This window comes from Benincasa hispida, chromosome 9 (genome assembly GCF_009727055.1).
Source record: "Benincasa hispida cultivar B227 chromosome 9, ASM972705v1, whole genome shotgun sequence".
Classification (NCBI taxonomy): Eukaryota; Viridiplantae; Streptophyta; class Magnoliopsida; order Cucurbitales; family Cucurbitaceae; genus Benincasa; species Benincasa hispida.
The window spans coordinates 74863855-74879792 of record NC_052357.1 but is presented as its reverse complement, the minus strand read 5'-3'; the positions used below and the strand labels follow the sequence as shown (position 1 = coordinate 74879792).

Genomic DNA, 15938 nt, shown 5'->3' with positions numbered 1-15938 from the left:
AGATGACTAATACCGAACTTGGCTGGATGGCAGACAGCGACGAGATGCAGACGATGGACGACGAACAACAAACACGGCTGGACGACAAACGGTGGCGCGAGGCATATGACGAACTCATCTGGACAGTGGAAGTTGAGTGACTGAGATAGCGGACCTGGCTGGACGACGAACGTCGAGCGACTCGGCTTGACGGCGGACGACGATATGGTTTCACGAAGAAGAAAAATAGATGGAGATGGGGAGGTTCTTGCGCATGCAAATCTATGAGCTTTTTTCAATATGTACTTTGATATATATATTTTTTTTCACAGTCTTTTTTAGCTTTGGTGGGAAATTTGATATATACGACAATATATGTATTCTTTTATTTGATATTAATGAGAGGTTTTTTTTTAGACTTCATGAATAATGATATATACAAATTTTGATTTGTTGAGATTTTTGACTAGCATATATGATATACATATTATTATGTAATTGAATTTTATGATATATATTGTCATTTATGTCGAACATTAAGCCAATATGTGATTTATATACCATGATATATTTCATATATTGGTTTGTCCTATGATTTATGTCAAGCATTGAGACAAATCTCTAATTTATACGTTGTGGTATAATTCATATATTGGTTAGGATATTTCCAAATACCTAACAAAATTTAAATCCACTAGATAAACCAATAAGTTGATATGAGAGATCAACCTAAATAGAAAATAAAAATTCATTAAATGCATTTTCTCTCTTCAATTAAGCATACGAATGAAATCTCAACAAATAAATGTATTTTATCTCTTTAATTAAACAAAATGAATAAAATCTCAAAAAATAAATACATTCTCTCTCCACCATTAAGGATACTCCATAAATATGTATTTTTTTTCTTCAAATGCCACGTTCTCTCTCCAGCCGCCACCCACACTCAAAGTATTCTAGTCCGAGAAATCGATTAAATCGTATATACGAAAATATCAAAAAAATTGGATATTTATGAAAATAAATTTTGAAAATAGATTGAACCTATAATAATCCCTAAACATAAGTTAGCAACAAGCATAATTCAATTAACTCAACTAGTATAAAAACATGCAATTAATAAAGAGGTTAGATGTTTAAATTCTATACATCTTAGATTAAAAAAAAAAAAAAGAATTTTCATCACCGTGTGATTGTGAAAATAAAGAACAATAATTAAAAAAAAAAAGTTAAATTAAAGGTCCAATCCGCATCTAATAGGTTTAGCTTTTAATTGTGTCTGATAAATCTCTCATATATTCGGTTTATTCCAGAAATCAATTGATCTATTAAATATAAATTTGAAACTAATGTCAAAGACTCCCTTGGAATTTATAAAAATGAAAGCCGAGGATTTATTAAGCATTTATAATTAAAAAAAGTTCATGATCTATGTCTTTAAAAGTTTATAAATGGTTAAAGTGTGTTTAGCTCGATGGGATTGACGTGCACTCCCATCCCCCACCCTTGTAATGGTTTATAAATGAATCATACAAGTATCTTACATAGTTTAATTGATATGAACTTTAAAAACAACTCCTACCTAACTCAATTGATATGAACTTTAAAAGCAACTCCTGAAGTAGGATGTTTTCAAACTTTCAATGGAAAAGATTATATATAGAGAGAGGTTCAAATCTTCTCATTTTTTTCTTTAAATTCTCAACTTTTTATCAATCAAATCTAAATAAAACAATTATATCTTCAAATTAATTCAATTTGGACTCTAAAAATCCAAAATTTAAGGGGAAAACTCTATAATTTAAGATAATTAATTTAAATTCACTTGAAGATCTGAGATATTTTCATGGGATTAATTAGAAGAATAGTATAGTTTTAAAAAAAAAAAATAGTGAAAAGGAATATATTTTAAACTATTTAGGAAGTTTTTTTTTTTTTTTTTTTTTTTTTTTAAGATGCATCTTCAAAAAATGCCTTCATCTAATTATGTTCCATTCAGAAGCGTTGAAAAAAGTAACAGAAGTTGGATAGAGTTGAAATTTTATCGATTGTATACTTTAAAAAATGTTGGGGCAGACTTTTGATATTTTTTCTTTTGCGCCAATTCGGCCAAGAACACTATATATGAAGCGCAGACACAGATACGGTTATACGATTTAAATATGGCAAATCATCAATGGTTAAAAAATTAAGATACAGATACGTTTAAGAATACATCATTTTTTATATATATTTTTAACATATATACTTCTAAAAAAATGAGAATACTGATACATTGAAGATACTTTTTTTTTCTTAAAAAATTTAGGATATAGATAAATTTAGCATACAAGTTCATAACAATAGCACAAAATATAATATAAACACTGAAATACAATACAGAAAAAAAGCAACATCTAAGATGTTGAAGTACAATAGTTAATAAAATACAATAGAAAAATGACTCAAATTACAAAGAAGAAGAAGATTAGAGAGAGAAATATGAATATAAACGAATAACTTTGTTATTGAAAATATTTTTCATATACCCTTGAACTTTGAGGTTATATCGATTTAAACCTCAAACTAATAGTTGCATCAATTTAAATCCTAAACTTTCATAAGTATATTAATTTAAACATGAACTTCCATAAATATATCAATTTTAACCTGAACTTTCATAAGTATATCTAAATAAAACACAATGAAGAGTTTAAATTGATACAACTAGAAAATTTCAATGTTTAAATTGATACACTTAGAAAATTTCAATGTTTAAATTGATACATTTACAAACATTTGAAATTTAAATTGATATAATTATTAATTTAAAATTTAAATGGATATACTTATAAAAATTGAAGATTTAAATTTAAATTAATCAAATCGTGAAAGTTGAATGGTATAAATTGATATTTTCTCTAGTAAAAATTGAAATCCCAAACTATATTCAATTTTAGTCAGATTGACGTTTGACCGTCACGGGTGGTTCTTTCTCACCGTTTCCATGAAAACACAAAAACCACTACCTGTTGGTGTTTCAGCTCCCGCCGCCGCCATCTAACCCATCCAATTTGTACACATATATATATTTTCTTTTGATCTTCTTCAGGTGATCGATTATGCTTGCACCCTTCTTCTCTCTCCCTCAGATTCCCATTCGCTCTCTAACCAGGTAATCAGGTCTCGCTCTCTCTATCTGAAGCTTCAATTTGATTTCCTATAATGTTATGGCAATGGATTGATTCTAGTATTATTCTTGAATCCTTCTTCGACTATGTCCGCCTCCGAAGGCACTGTAGATTGACGTAACGATTAAAGAGTTTTGGAAGCTTAACTTGGTCGACTTTGTTTATTTATTTTGCGTTTGATAGTTTTTTAGTGGGTTACGAAAAGAATAGCGTTTCTCTTGTTTGTACTTATGATCATTGGTTGAATGACGCTGACTGAGTGAAAGTGAAGTGATATGAGTGAGGTTATTGCTGGTGGAGTGTTGTGATGTCAGTTTCGATAATTTTCTAGGCGGAGAGCGTTATTGAGAAAATTAACAAAAACATGGAACATTCAATGATTTGGAAATGGTGTGATTAAAGGGGAGTGATTTTGTAATGGTTTAAATCACTCTAGTTATTTAAAATCAATTTAATGTTTGATTTTTTTTTACTCCTTTGAATGTGATTCTCATACAATTGAAGCTGATATTGAATCATTAAAAGCATGTATGGGAATGATTCTGAAAATGATCAAAGTAATTTTAATCATTTCATAATCACTCCCGAACGTGCTCTAATGAGTTTGCAATGGTTAAAACTTCTTTTATTAGGTTTAAAATCACTCCAAAACATGTATTTAAATTTTAATCATTCAAAATCAATTTAGTGTTTGATTTTACACTATTAAACATGATTTTTATGTCATGAAAATTGATTTAGAAGGATTAAAAGTACATGTTGGAGTAATTTTGACATTAAAAAAGTGATGTTAACTCAAAACCATTCACGACTATGCAGGTAAAAATAATTGTCTGGATGCTTTCAGAGTAATCGTTATGAGTTTTATTATTCTTTTTTCCACTTATTACGTTCTATCACTGGCAGAAATATCATGCATAACATGAGTGCTGTAGCAGTACAATCTCCAAAACATCCAAAGTTCATCTCTGTGGAAGGGGCTGACATTTACTCAAGAAGTAAATCTGATGGTATGTGTTTCCCCTTGTTTCAATGGAATAGAAATGGCTATTTTGATCACTGATGATCGTGTTTTTCTCAATATGAATTTGTCCATTTGGTTAGATCAGACTTGTTGACACTCATCATTCAACTGAACAGTGTACATCAATAGATTTTTCTCATTTAAAATTTTTAAACAACTTTTTTTTTTGTACTCGTACCTTTTTTTATACTTGTACGTTATCTAAGCATGGAATTTCTATATTGCTTCACTCATTACTAATTATGACATGTCTATATTGCTACTGCAGGTATCAGATTTCGCTTTGTTTCTTACAATATTTTGGCGCAGGTGAGCAACACTTTGTGATTAATATCCTTCTTTATTCTTAATCTCAGTTTATGCTTCTGTTGTTTGTTAAACCTCCAGTAATATATAAGTGGAAATGTGTTGCTCTTGCCTCCATATGACAGAACATCATAATTTTAGTTCTTCATGGATTCAACCAACTTTCTTTTTGTTTTTGTTTTTTTTGTTTTTTGTTTTTTTTTTGTTTTATTTTTTTTTATTTTTATTTTTTTTGCATTTTATATACTATTGAAATTATTGAATATAACTCATATTCCTTGATGATTTTGGACTCTTCTTTTGATGAAAAGTGCAAACCGTATATAAGGTTGATATGTTTTCTTGGCATGCTTGTCAAAGAAAATTAATGCTATTGCTAATGGAAAGATCTTGCGGGAATTTTCGAAAGTCCATCTTTTGTAGCATGTGAATCTTAGTACATAGTCAATGACAGGAAACATTCATTTTTATGGGTGGCATATTCAATTGGACTAATTGATTTTGTTTTAACATATCAGGTCACATTGCATATTGACTATTGTTTTTGTATTCCTTTTGTAGGTCTATGTGAAGAGTTGTTATTTTCCACATTCTCCATCCATATGCCTTAAGTATATATCTTTTATTTTCTAATCTTCATGAATTGATTCGTTGAAATTATTTTTAGATCAGTATTAAAGCACAGTAGATAGATTTGGTGGAAAGTTAAGCCATATATGGTGCCATGCATCTATTAGGTATCTGATTCTGCACTCAGGAAATCCAACAACAGCTAGAACAAGAACAGAGCACAAGCTCTGAAATAGTCGTATTGATATAGAAAGTAAAGACAGTAAGATTGATACAATCAGGAAATAGAAAAGATAATGACAAGCCCTTCATAGTGATTCGAGGAGTAGAAGAAATGAAAGAAAAACTAACAAGTACCCAGCCAATTGGAGAGGGCCGCAACTCTCTTCCAAAAGCTATTTCAACTCTTCCTCAAATTTGGTGCCCCTCTGCCTTCTTCCTCTATTGGTTTTATAGCCCTTAGTGGTCCCTAAGTTCCTAACCCATACGGTTATTTCCCTTTTTCTCTTTCCATGATTATTCCCTTGCACGGTTATTCCCTCCCTCATTTTAGATCCTTGGTGTAATTCCTCTTCTACCTCTTCTTTTATGTGTTAATAATTGGGGGGTCTAACAATACTGGGCATGATTGACATATTTGCTCCAGTTTAAGGGGGAGTATTATAATATGTATTTAAATTGTAATTATAATTAGTTGTCCTTTATTGTAATTTTATATCTCCTAGATTAGGTTTTCTTAGTTGCCCATATATATATGTATCTTCAGCCTGATTAATTGAATAAGATCATTATTCTCTCTAAAACTATTGAGTACAACTCTTTCCAAAAGAGATTGAGGAAATTCTTGCCCCCATCTGTAATTATGGACTTAGGTACCCTGTGATGCCTCATAACTTCTTGGATGAATAGTTCTGCCACTTGTTTTGCTGAGAAGGATGCTTTAATTTGATGAAATGAGCATATTTGCTCAATCGATCCACTATTACTAAGATGGAATTGTACCCCTCAGATTTAGGTAACCCTTCGACAAAGTCCATGGTTAAATTTTCTTCCCATATTTGTTCCGGGACTGGTAGAGATTGTAACAAACAGGCTGGATTCAGAGCTTTTGTTTTATTTCGTTGACATATCTCACACTGTTCTACATATCTCTTCACATTTAACTTCATGCCTTGCCAAAACAACTTTCCAAACATTTTCTTACAAGTTCTAAGGAAACCTAAATGGCCCTCTAACACTGAGTTGTGATACATATCGAGTGAGGGAATTAAGGTTGAATTCTTAGAGATTACCAACCTTCCTTTATAAAGTAACTTCCCACACTCCCATTGATACCTGGGTTTTCCATCCAGATCTTCCTTTTGTAGTTTCTCATCCTCCTCTACCTCCTTTAATATGACATCCACTTCCACCAATGCTTGAGAGGTCATCATGAACATCTCTGCTTCGAGTGGTAACCTGGATAGGGCATCCGCAGCTTTGTTTTGTAAACCAGGTTGGTATAAGATCTCAAGATCATACCCCATCAATTTTGTCAGCCATCTTTGAAATTGTGGTTGTACCTCCCGTTGTTTCAATAAGAACTTGAGTTCCTTTTGGTCTGAGATCACGGTGAACTTATTTCCTAGGAGATAATGGCGCATTTCTGAATGGCCAACATCACTGCCATCAGATCTCGTTCGTAGACTGATTTCTCTTGGGCTCGAGTAGATAACTTCTGATTGAAGTAGCCTATTGGTCTACAATCCTGACTTAACACAGCCTCCAACCCAAAATCGGATGCATCAGTCTCAATCACGAATGGAAGGGAGAAGTTAGGTAGAGCCAATACTGGAATCGTCCTCGTTGCTACCTTTAAATCTTCAAAGGCTTGTGTAGCTTGCTCATTCCACCATAACTCATTCTTGTGTAGGAGTTGAGTTAAGGACGTTGCAATTTGCCCATAGTTTTGCACAAACCTTTTATAATAGCCCGTGAGACCCAAAAATCCCCTTAGTTCTGTCACATTCTTTGGTTGAGGCCAATTGATCATTGCGACTTTTACATCGTCTGCTTCTACACCTTCCTGGGATACCCAATGTCCTAGGTACTGGATTCGAGCTTGGCAGAATGAACATTTCGCCTTGTTTGCAAATAGTTTGTGATCTTGCAAGACATAAAAAAAAATTAAAAAAAAAAAGCCAAATGTATCTCGTGAGTTGAGATGTTAGGACTATATATCAAAATGTCATTAAAAAAATACCAACACAAACCTTCATAGAAATGGCCTGAATATGTGATTCATTAAGGACTGGAAGGTGGCCGAAGCATTTGTCAATCTGAAGGGCATTACCAAAAATTCATAGTGGCCCTCGTGAGTTCTAAAAGCAGTTTTCTCCATATCTTTCTCGTTCATTCTAATCTAGTGATAACTGGATCTTAAATCCAATTTGGAATATACCGCAGAACCGTGAAGCTCCTCGAGTAATTCTTCGATCATTGGAATGGGAAACTTGTCTGTGATGGTGATCTAATTGAGTTGTCGATAATCTACACAAAACTTGCATCCCCCAACTTTTTTTCTTAACAAGCAGGACGGGACTTGAGTAGGGGCTTTGGCTTGGCCTAATGATTCCTGCATGCAACATTTCTCCCACGAGCCTTTCAATCTCTTTTTTCTGATGGTGGCCATATTTATATGGTCTGACATTCACTGGAGGTTGCCCTTCTTGAGTGATAATCTGGCGATCAAAGATGTTGTCACTTTCCTGGAGTAATGTTTGAATCATAATTGGTAATGCCTCCTCTGGTTTCTTCTCCTTCTCCACCCATGGTTCAGCAACTTCATTACCTTCCCAATTCTGGAACTCAATAAGGAATCCCTAATCCTCTTCTTCCCACTCTTTAGCTAAAACCTTTAGGGAAATTTCTGTTCTCGTGAGAGACGAGTCTCTTTGTAATGTCAATGTTCTGTCCCCATCCTTGAAACACATAGTGAGAGATGGCCAATGGACTCCCATGAACATGGTGGTAAACAACCATTGCATCCCTAAAACCACGTCCATTCTTCCTAACTCAATTGGAGGAAATCAGTGATGACCGTCAAGGTTTGCAGTTTGATTACCATTGCTTTAACAAATCCCCTTTCCTTTCACAGCTTCCCCATTGCCAATTACCACGTCATATTTCGCCGTGCCTATTATCGGAAGTTTTAGCTCATCTATCAGTCTTTGATTGACAAAATTGTGGGTTGCACCGCAGCCAATACTAGACTTCTTTTCCCTCTGTCGTCCCTTTGAGTTTCATCGTCCCCCTCTTGGGAAATCCCATCATTGAGCATAGGGAGATTTCCATGTCTTCCACAATCTCAATTGATGCCAATTCCAAAATTTCTTCTGCTTCGATTTCTTCTGTCTCCTTCTCCTCGCACTCATCGCTGTCGTTCGTGATGAACAACGTTAATTCTCAATTCTCCTTGACCTTACAACTATGGCCTTGCGAATACTTAATGTTGCATCGGAAACACAATCCCTTCTCCAATCATTCTCGATACTCACTGTCCAATAATCGCTTTACCAGTGGTCCTTCTTCACCAGATTCCCCTTGATTAGAATCGAGACTTGCCTCGTCGATCCCAATTCTGAGCCTCTAGGGTTTAGTTTTGTTGCTGAATTAGTTGACGCGCTTTGGGCTTGGGCTTCACCTTTTGAAGGCCCGATCATTCCTAAGTTGGTCAAAGCCAATTTTAGTGCTAGGTTTCAATTGTCGACTAATTGGGCTTCTCTCACACGCTCATCCAAGTCCACGGGACACCTACTGATGACCTCAGCCTGTAAGGAGGGCTCAAGCCCATTAAAAAACGCTTCCGTAAGCATGCTCTCAGCCAACTCTGGTAGCATCGCTGAGTACGTCACGAACTTCTTCACGTAATCTGCATAACTTTCTTCTTGTTTGATCTGGAGTAGCCTTGCCCCCAAGTTTCCTTCAGTCGTCAGATGATAACGCTCATACATCCTCTTCTTTAACTCATCCCACGTCGATATTGGCCGGTGATTGTGGCTCCACCGAAACCAGTCGACCTCGTCCGGAGTGAAGTTGACGATCGCCACCTTCACCTTCTCAGCATTATTCAATTCATGTATTTCGAAATGATATTCTGCTCTATACACCCAGGATTCAGGATTTTCGCCTGTGAAAACCGGCATTTCCAAACGTTTGTATTTGCTCTTGTCCATTCCTCATGTTCCTTGACTCTGGCCTGAATCGACTTCATCCATTTTCTCCTTCATCTTGAGCCGAGATCCATCCGTCGTGCCAAACTATGAGTTTTTCTATACTTTTACAGGGGCCCATAATTATTTCCTTCATACTAGCAATTTCTTTCTCGTTTGCCTCCATCCTCTCCTCTATTTGTTTCTGCGCCATTTGCCTTGTTCGCCCCAGGATTTTAGGGCTCTAATATCAATTTGTTAGGTATCTAATTCCTGCACTCAGTAAACCCAATAACAGCTAGAACAAGAACAAAGCACAAGCTCTAAAATAGTTGTATTGGTATAGAAAGAAAAGACAGTAAGATTGATACAATCAGGAAATAGAAAAGACAATGACAAGCCCTTCACATTGATCCAAGGAGTAGAAGAAATGAAAAAAAAAACTAACAAGTACCCAGCCAATTCGAGAGGAATGCAACTCTCCTTCCAAAAGCTATTTCAGCTCTTCCTCAAATTCGGTGTCCCTCTGCCTTCTTCCTCTATTGGTTTTATAGCCCCTAGTGGTCCCTAACCCATACGGTTATTTCCCCTTTTTCTCTTTCCATGATTATGACCTTGCACGGTTATTCCCTCCCTCATTTAAGATCCTTGGTGTAATTCCTCTTCTACCCCTTCTTTTATATGTGTTAATAATTGGGGGTCTAACAGCATCCTTCAGGATTTTAGTAATTTTATACAATCATTCACATTGTTACAAAAAAAAAATAAGTGACGGCCAAGCTTGAAAATCCCAGAATAACTTGTTTTACCAAATCAATTGTAAATGTTAATTAGGTCTCCAAAATGGGCATTTTCTCCTCTACCATAATAGATATCGTGTGCCATTCAATATGTATTGTTTGATATCCAGTTCTCGGGCTGGACAAAAGATTCTATGGTGAACTCAAAATCTTAATGTGTTTAATGGTTAATTTTGTCTTTGTTACGCATCTCTAATAGCTAAGAGTAAGAACAGCTGGGAGACTGGGATTGTGAGAATTGTGATAAATTCTATTCTAGAGCCAATAAAGCTAGCTGTGCCTCATTCATATTTTCCAACTTGTAGTAGGTTTAACTTCTGATTTACAGGTGGAAAGCTCGATCGCAGGCAATTTTAGCTGTTCTTAAGAATCTCGAAGCTGATTTTTTCTGTCTACAGGTTTGGCCCTCTATCTCTCCCTCTCTCTCCCTCTCTCTCTTTCTCTATCTCAATTGAAATAACTTAAGGAACCTGCGTGATGAAGCTATATCTGTTTTCTGAACTGAGGATGATGATGGAATTTTAAGTGTGAAATAGGATCGCAATGCAATGAGAAAACTTGGATCGTACGTTGTACCAAATTCACAAGATGTTCAAATGTAGTGAAATTGGGGACCACAATGTACAACAAAGTTTACTTCTTGTGTAATTTAAGTTTTTTTTTGTTCAGAAGGATTGAAATTCCTGATTTAACACATACATATATAAAGTCTACAAAATGAGCTATAAACTTGAACCAATAAGTCTTGTAAAAGTAATTAGGGTTCAGTTATTTTGCACCACACAGGATATTGGGATATAAGAAGTGACCTCTTAGTACGTTACAAGCTTTTTAAGAAATATGCGGTTATGCTTTTCTTTGAAGGGGTTGACACTGATTTTTTGAGAATTTGAGGCTGCATTATTCTTTGTCTTTAAATTTCTAATTAGAAAAAGTTTTAGTGCCGGTATGATCACACTGATCAGTTTTTTAATATGTTTATTTTTTAATTGTCACGAAGTTGTTAAGGTTGTTCTACTACATTACACGTGCAATGAAAATTAAATGAAGTCCCTACTTAAGCGAGGTAGATTAGTGAGCTAGTGGAAGGTATCGTTATTAAACTTGTACCTTACGTAGTCAGAAGAAAAAAAAAAAGGTAAGCGAGAAATAACCAAGTACTTTTTTGGGAGGTATTTTTCTCTACTCCATTCCTCTCGGCTGCTTTCATCTTTTTCTTGTAATGCCATCTAGTTTCTTATCTAAGGCCAAGTTGAAAACCTGAAATACTTGCATGGAACATTTATAGATGACCATGAATTATTTGAATAAAGACAGGCTGAAGCTCATTATAACCGCTCTATTTCCCAATGCTTTCCCTTGATTCAAAATTCCAATAATGCACAAATTTTTTTGAAACCCGCCCAGGAAGTTGATGAATATGATAGCTTTTACAAAGGAAATTTGGAAAGGTGTGGATATTCCAGCTTATATATCCAGAGAAGTGGCCAGAAACGTGATGGATGTGGAATTTTTTTCAAGCACGAAAAGTATGCTATTTTCTTTCTTTGTTAATCTTGCTTTTTCTCAGAGAAATAGCTTCTTGTTGTAGGCATTATCATCTTTCCCATATCTTTAATTAAAGACAAAAAATTGACATTTCTAACTGTGGCAATAGAACTTATTTGGAAACCCAGTGGGGGCATAAAGATAACTTCTACAATTCTATTCCCAGTTTTTGGTTGTGTAATACCCTGTTGATTTCATTTTCCTACTGCCTCCAGACCCGTACTCCAGTCAATGTTTTAGTTGTTGACTTTCTCTGTACTTTTGGGATGTCATATATACAAGTTTACCAATATACAAAAGTTCTTAGCTTTTACTGATTGCTTGGCTTGCTGATAACTAACTATTTATTTTAGAGAAGTTGTTCCAATTTTTTCAACTTTAGACTATCCCATAATATTTTGAATTGTTTGATGCAGCGAAATCCCCATGCATATATTTTGTATTTTCTTGCAATAGATCCATGAAGTCATCTTGCTGGTTATGTTTTTCCTAAATCCAAATTTTCCCCCTTATATTCTGCATCTCATCTAATATTTATTTCCTCCACTGTTTCAGAGCTGAGTTGATCATAGAGGACAGAATTGAATACAATGATCTTGTAGACTCTATACAAGATGATGGTCGTGTAACCAGTGCTAGTAATGATGTTGAATCAAACAAGGGTAACTTCCTTATTATAGCAATTATTATTTAAGTTTAGTCTAAAACAGTTTAAGCTAATGACCAATCAGGAAAGAGAAAGAGTTATGTGCCTCTTCTTTATTTCTGAGGAAGTAGGTTTAGACTCTCTAAGAAATGCTGATTCATTAAATCTGCAAGAGATACTGTAAGATTGAAAGTAATGGGCATTCCTTGCTCTTAGATCCAAGGCGGTTGTATGAGGACAATTTCTTTCTCTGTTTTACCGAGCCAAAAAAAGTCTTGAGGTTTCATTATTACATTCATCTGGTTGGGCGAGAGAAACAACAAAATCTTCTAAGGGTGTGAAAGTTCTTATTGTGATGTTTGGTCCCTTACTAGATTTTCTATTTCTCCATGAACTTTTGTTTCCAAGCTCTTTTGTAATTATTCGATAGGTCTTATTACTCTTGATTGGAGCCCTTTCTTGCACTTCGGTTCCTTTTTGTGGGCTTTGTTTTTATATACCCATGTATTATTTTGTTTTTCTAAATGAAAATCAAGTTTTTTTCACAATTTTTTTTTTTTTTTACATGCATCTGCCTTTAAATAGTATCTAGTGATAGACTTCACTCAGAGTATATTCACTCAGCTTTTATGATTAGTTTGTAGAATTGAGAAGAGCATTACCCATGGTTCCTTTTTTGTATTTCTATTTCCATTTCATTTTTTAAAAGGACAAATATTGGTGTTATATTTTTGGTAATGTTGACTTACTTTGCCATGGCCTACAGGAGCTAATTCTTCAAACATGTGAATTCAGGTTTATCGCCAAAAACCACCACAGCCGATCACGGGGATCCTAACGATCCCCGAGTAAGATTAAAACGTGATTGCGTCGGGATTATGGCTGCTTTCAAACTCAGAAAGCCTTTTCATCATGTTGTAATTGTAGCAAACACTCATCTTTACTGGTAAAATTCTACTTTATAGTTTTCTTTGCCGTTATCTGTAAAGACAATACGGTTGCTTTTAGAACCTGTTGTATTGAAGAACATCTTATCCACTCAATATGTAAAGAAAGGGATATTTTGTTACAGGGATCCAAAATGGGCTGATGTCAAGCTCGCCCAGGCGAAGTATCTTTTATCGCGCCTAGCTCGATTCAAAACTTTAGTAGCTGAAAAATTTGAATGCACACCCTCAATACTTTTGGCTGGCGACTTCAATTCAACCCCAGGAGATAAGGTTTGTGTTCTATCTTGATTTATCATTTGCATCCTGAAGAAATGGTATTTTTTTTATTTTAATTATTATGTTTAAATTATAAGTTTAGTTCCTGGACTATGTCTATTTGATCGCGAAACTTTCAGAAGTGTCTAAAAGGTCCTTGTACGTTCAATTTTGTGCCACTGAGTCCTTGAGCTTTCAATTCATGTGCTTTATAAGGTCTTGCTATGTTGAAAAAAATTATAATTAATTGTTCTATTAGACAGAAATTTGAATTTTATGTCTATGGGATCCTAAACTTTCATTTTTTTGTGTCTAGTAGATTCAAGAATTTAAAAAAAACTTCAAATAGGTCAAGAATCTATTAGACACATAATTGAGAATTCAAAATCTTTTGGATACAAAATTGATGTATAATTCAAATTTATATCTAATTGAATAATTAATTTTAATTTTTTTTCGACAGAATAGAGCCCTAATAAACACATGAATTTAAAGTTCGGGGACCTTTTCCACAAAATTTAAACTTTAGGGATCAGATAAACACAAACCTCAAAGTTACGGGACTAAATTCATAATTTAACTAATTATTATTGAATATGAAAAGTATTTTTTACGTAAGCTCATATAACAGAAACGTAAGAAATATTGGGTACTAGTTAGCTTATGTTATTTTTGGGAAACGCAACTCTCTCTTTATTGATAAGATCGTACTTCAAAATAATTTTCGTTAAAAAAATTAACTCCATAGTTCAAAATGAAGAGAGACGGTAAATAGTTTGGTGTTATAACTACAGGATTCAAATACATAGTTCAAAAACTCGGAGTATTTGAATCCTGTTGAATTAAACGAAAACTAGACTCAAAGTCTATAGGCTTCTAATTAGAATGAAATGTTTCTTGAATCTTACTTAACCTTCACAAACTCCCACCAATGTAGACCTAACACTTGTTACTTGTCTCAAAATTATTTAGGTATACCAATACCTTGTTTCAGGCAACTCCTGTTCTGGATTTTCTCCTGAAAGCTTGGAAGATCTTCCTTTACCTCTTTGTAGTGTCTATGCTTCTATATTAGGGAGTGAACCTTCCTTTACAAACTTCACTCCCGGCTTCACTGGTACTCTTGATTATATATTTCTCTCACCTTCGGATTCTATAAGACCCGTCAGCTTTCTAGAACTCCCAGATTCAGAATGCCCAGAGGTTATTGGTGGGTTACCCAATTTTAACTACCCAAGTGATCATCTTCCTATTGGTGCTGAATTTGAAATCACAATGGAATAAGCTACTCATTTTTCTTTTCTTTTTCATGTTGATTGTTTAGACATTTCTTCTGTGTTCCATCAAAGTTCAGAATGATTGTAATTTGTAAACCTAGATCTTGAAACCAAAATCTTTTTTTTTTTTTTTTTGTTATTTTTATTATGGTTAAATTATAATTTAGTCTTTATACATGTTTGTGTTTTATTTTGTGTCAATTTTGTCTCTAGATATTAAAATATTATGTTAGTCCTTGTACTTTTCTTTTGTCGTACTATCAATAAATCTTAAATTTAGTCCATTGAATTTCAATAAATTTGTTGAAGTTAAGTTTTATCAACATCATCAATTAAAATAATATTTTTTTTTACAATAATCAATAATAAATTAATAAGAACAGTTTAATTTATTGAAAGTATATGATTAAAATGATAAAATATTAAAAGTAAAGCGACAAAAGTGATATTTTAACATCATATTAAATTTTTAGCACTGTTGTAGCACTTTTTTTTCTTTTTAATAGTACTGTTGCATAATTAATGAGCCAAGTTCAAATTAAAATTTGAAACTACCAAAATTATATGTATTAAACCGTGACAAAAGTTGGGAAGCATTAAAGTTGATGTTTATTTCAAATTTAACATTTATTGTTCTATTTGATAATCGTTTTACTTTTTGTTTTTTGTTTTTGAAAATTAAGCATATTTTTTCTCCATTTCTTACAATGATTTGCATCTTTATTAGGTACAATTATTGAACTTTTAGTCAAATAACTTTTGAAAGCTACACTTTTTAGTTCTTAAAATTTGGTTTGATTTTTTAAATCACTGGCGAAAAGTGGATAACAAAGGAAGGAAGTAGTGTCTATAAGTTTAATTTTCAAAAACAAAATGGTTACGAAATAGGGTCTATACTTTTTGTTTTTTGTTCTTTTTAAAGTTAGGTTTATTTTCTCTTCATTTCTTATAATTATTTGCATCTTTTTAAGTAAATGATTGAATTATTAGCCAAATTCCAAGAATAAAAATAAATTTTAAAGGCCATCTTTTGGTGACCATTTAGTTTTTTATTTTTGTTTTTCAAAATTAAGTCTATCGACATTACTTTCATCTCTAAATTTCTTCATTAGTTATTTACTTTTTACCAATGATTTAAAAAATTATGCAAAAAATTGAAAACTAAAAAACAACTTTTAAAAACTTGTTTTTGTTTTTGTAATTTGGCTAAGAATTCAATTATT

At 33.5% G+C, this 15938-nt stretch overlaps 1 protein-coding gene across 2 annotated transcripts; it reads left to right on the top strand.

The window, feature by feature from the left end:
- The first annotated feature begins 2907 nt into the window (after nucleotides 1–2907).
- Nucleotides 2908–14849, top strand: LOC120086574 (carbon catabolite repressor protein 4 homolog 4). Of its 2 annotated transcripts, XM_039043297.1 has the most exons (10): nucleotides 2908–3133; nucleotides 4056–4159; nucleotides 4442–4482; nucleotides 5041–5090; nucleotides 10368–10437; nucleotides 11447–11568; nucleotides 12143–12249; nucleotides 13029–13179; nucleotides 13306–13453; nucleotides 14411–14849. In XM_039043297.1, the coding sequence occupies exons 1-10, from the start codon at nucleotides 3081–3083 to the stop codon at nucleotides 14720–14722; spliced, it is 1158 nt and encodes a 385-aa protein (XP_038899225.1). In that variant the 5' UTR covers nucleotides 2908–3080; the 3' UTR covers nucleotides 14723–14849. The 2 variants fall into 2 exon arrangements, with proteins under 2 accessions (XP_038899225.1, XP_038899226.1); XM_039043298.1 differs by lacking the exon at nucleotides 5041–5090 and having other exon boundaries at nucleotides 3097–3133.
- The last annotated feature ends 1089 nt before the right edge of the window (nucleotides 14850–15938 follow it).